The 2,325-nt window shown below is 47.4% G+C and overlaps 1 protein-coding gene across 1 annotated transcript in view; it reads left to right on the top strand.

The window, feature by feature from the left end:
• Window positions 1-1,089, top strand: part of LOC116087475 (interferon-inducible GTPase 1-like) — a 3,143-nt gene extending 2,054 nt beyond the window's left edge. The window contains exon 2 of the mRNA XM_031366244.1: window positions 6-1,089. Within this exon, the coding sequence (XP_031222104.1) occupies window positions 6-976 (971 nt within the window). The 3' untranslated portion in view covers window positions 977-1,089. The remainder of the gene's footprint in view (window positions 1-5) is intronic.
• The last annotated feature ends 1,236 nt before the right edge of the window (window positions 1,090-2,325 follow it).

The following is a 2,325-nucleotide window of genomic DNA, read 5'->3' on the forward strand; positions in this document are numbered from 1 at the left end:
GATAGGGATTGGACCTGAAGAGGAAGGTGCAGCTGAAGTTGGGGTAATAGAGACAACTATGAAGAGAATGTCTTACAAACATCCCAAAATTAAAACATTGACTTTATGGGACCTACCTGGTATTGGAACTCAGAAATTCCCACCAAATGCTTATCTGGAGAGGGTGAAATTCAAAGAATATGATTTCTTCATTATTGTTTCTGCCACACGTTTTTCAAAACTTGAACTAGACCTCGCCAAAGCAATCAAAACTATGAAAAAGAATTACTACTTCGTGAGAACTAAGGTGGATATTGATTTAGAAAATGAAAAGAAAGTCAAACCACGTACTTTTGAAAGAGAAAAGATCCTGAAGCAGATCAAAACATATTCTGTGAATACCTTTCGTGAAAATAACATGGCTGTACCACCGATTTTCCTGATCTCTAACTATGATTTATCTGACTACGATTTTCCAGTCCTGGTGGACACCCTGATTAAGGATCTCCATGCTCAAAAGCGCCACAATGTTATGCTTTCCCTGCCTGACATTACAGAGGCAGTCATTGACAGAAAGCACAAGGCTATGCAGCAGTTTATCTGGCTAGACGCCTTCATGGCTGAAGTTAGGGCAACTTTACCTGTATTGGGCACCCTCAGGGATAATGATGTGGAGAAGCTGGAGAAGAGTTTAAACCACTATCGAGAAATTTTTGGAGTGGACGATAAATCCCTGGAGTTAATGGCTAAGAATTTCCAAGTGCCTATTGGGCAACTAAGAGAAATAATTAAGTCTCCTCATTTGTTGAAGACTAACAGAAAGGAAACATTAGGAGAAAATCTTTTGAAATATTTAAAGAAATTTATATTAGCTAACGGTAGGCTCCTTGTTGGAAGTCTTTACTTCGGAAAAACCTTTTATTTACTATTTCATTTCCTTGACACGGTGAGTGAAGATGCCAAAGTTCTCCTTCAATGGACATATTCAAAACACTAGTTCAAACTCAGTTTATCCACAGCTTGTAACCCTGACAATACCAAGTAGTAGATACCAGGAAGCCACTGGAGAAATTCCCCATCTGATATATTTTCTCTCTCTCTTTTTTTTTTTTTTGGAGAGAGCAGCACCTTTATTTGAAATAACATCACAGGTCTCTGATCACCTCCTAGTGGAGACAGAGAATGGCTCAGGGAGAGCCTACAGGGCCCAGTGGGATCATGTCACAGCCTTGCAATAAGCACCAAGAACTTTAGGGAAGGTCATCCCTGCCAGGCAGGGAGATATACCGGAGGGTGGTACTTTCTATTCTCTGAGTGTAGGGGCTATGGCCCGGTTAGAGAAGCACCAGAGTACGGGGGTCATAAGAGACCAAGGACGAGCCAGAGAGGCCTTCAGGGCTGTGGAACCTGCCAGTACTACGGCCTCAAGGTGTGTGGGCACAGCCTTTGGCAAGCCTAGGATATAGGCAGTTTGACTCTGTTAAGGGGACACCGATTTATGCCGCCCATTAAAATAGGAGGCTCTAGAGATATTCATGAAAGAGGAGCCGTGATGGAGGTTGTCGGTTCCACCATAGATGGATGGTCTCATTAAATGGTTCTGCCTTTTCCATGGGGAGGGCAGGTAAGGGCCAGTAGGCTCAGCAAGAGTGGGGGACATTAGGGAGCATCACCAAACAGATTCAAAGCTCTTTGCCCTGCCTCCCAGCAGCCCAGCTGCCTCGGGAACCCTCTGGGCCACACACCTCAGGGTCACGGCTTCAGCAACAGTGAGGCCTGGGTTAAAATCTACCCTCTCAACCCCCACATCCAGGATCTGGGTCATGTGTATCCTCTGCACATCGCTCCCCAGATTGAGTGGGTTAAATGAGACAATGTAGGGAAAGCACCTGAGCTGGCCCTGACCCTGACAGACCAGGGGCTCAGCCATTGAGAACTGTGATTATTCTCCTACCTACCCTGAGCCCACCCAGCCCACCAAGAACCTGTCTCCAGCGGGAGTGGGAGGTAGGGAGCAGGGGCAAAAGAAGAGCTCCATCAGGGTGCTGGTCAGCACTGGGCCCTGCCCTTGGAAGCACCATCTCGCCCCAGGGATTCCAGGCTCCCTGTGTCTTCCTCAATAGTCCCTGCCTGATGCCCAGTCCCACATGGGGAGTCGTCAGGATGCATCTGCTGTTCAGCTGCAGGGCTGGACTTGCACGGGAGAGAGGGACTCTTACTTCCTATAGCCAGCCTGGTGGTCTGCATTCTTTTGTGCAGGGTCAGGACCCAGCAGGGCAGCCAGGATGCCATCGGGTCGAGGACCTCCATGCTTCATCTTGAGGTTGGCTCTCAGGGCTGCGTCCT

The sequence above is a fragment of the Mastomys coucha genome, unplaced genomic scaffold, assembly GCF_008632895.1.
Source record: "Mastomys coucha isolate ucsf_1 unplaced genomic scaffold, UCSF_Mcou_1 pScaffold13, whole genome shotgun sequence".
Taxonomy (NCBI): Eukaryota; Metazoa; Chordata; class Mammalia; order Rodentia; family Muridae; genus Mastomys; species Mastomys coucha.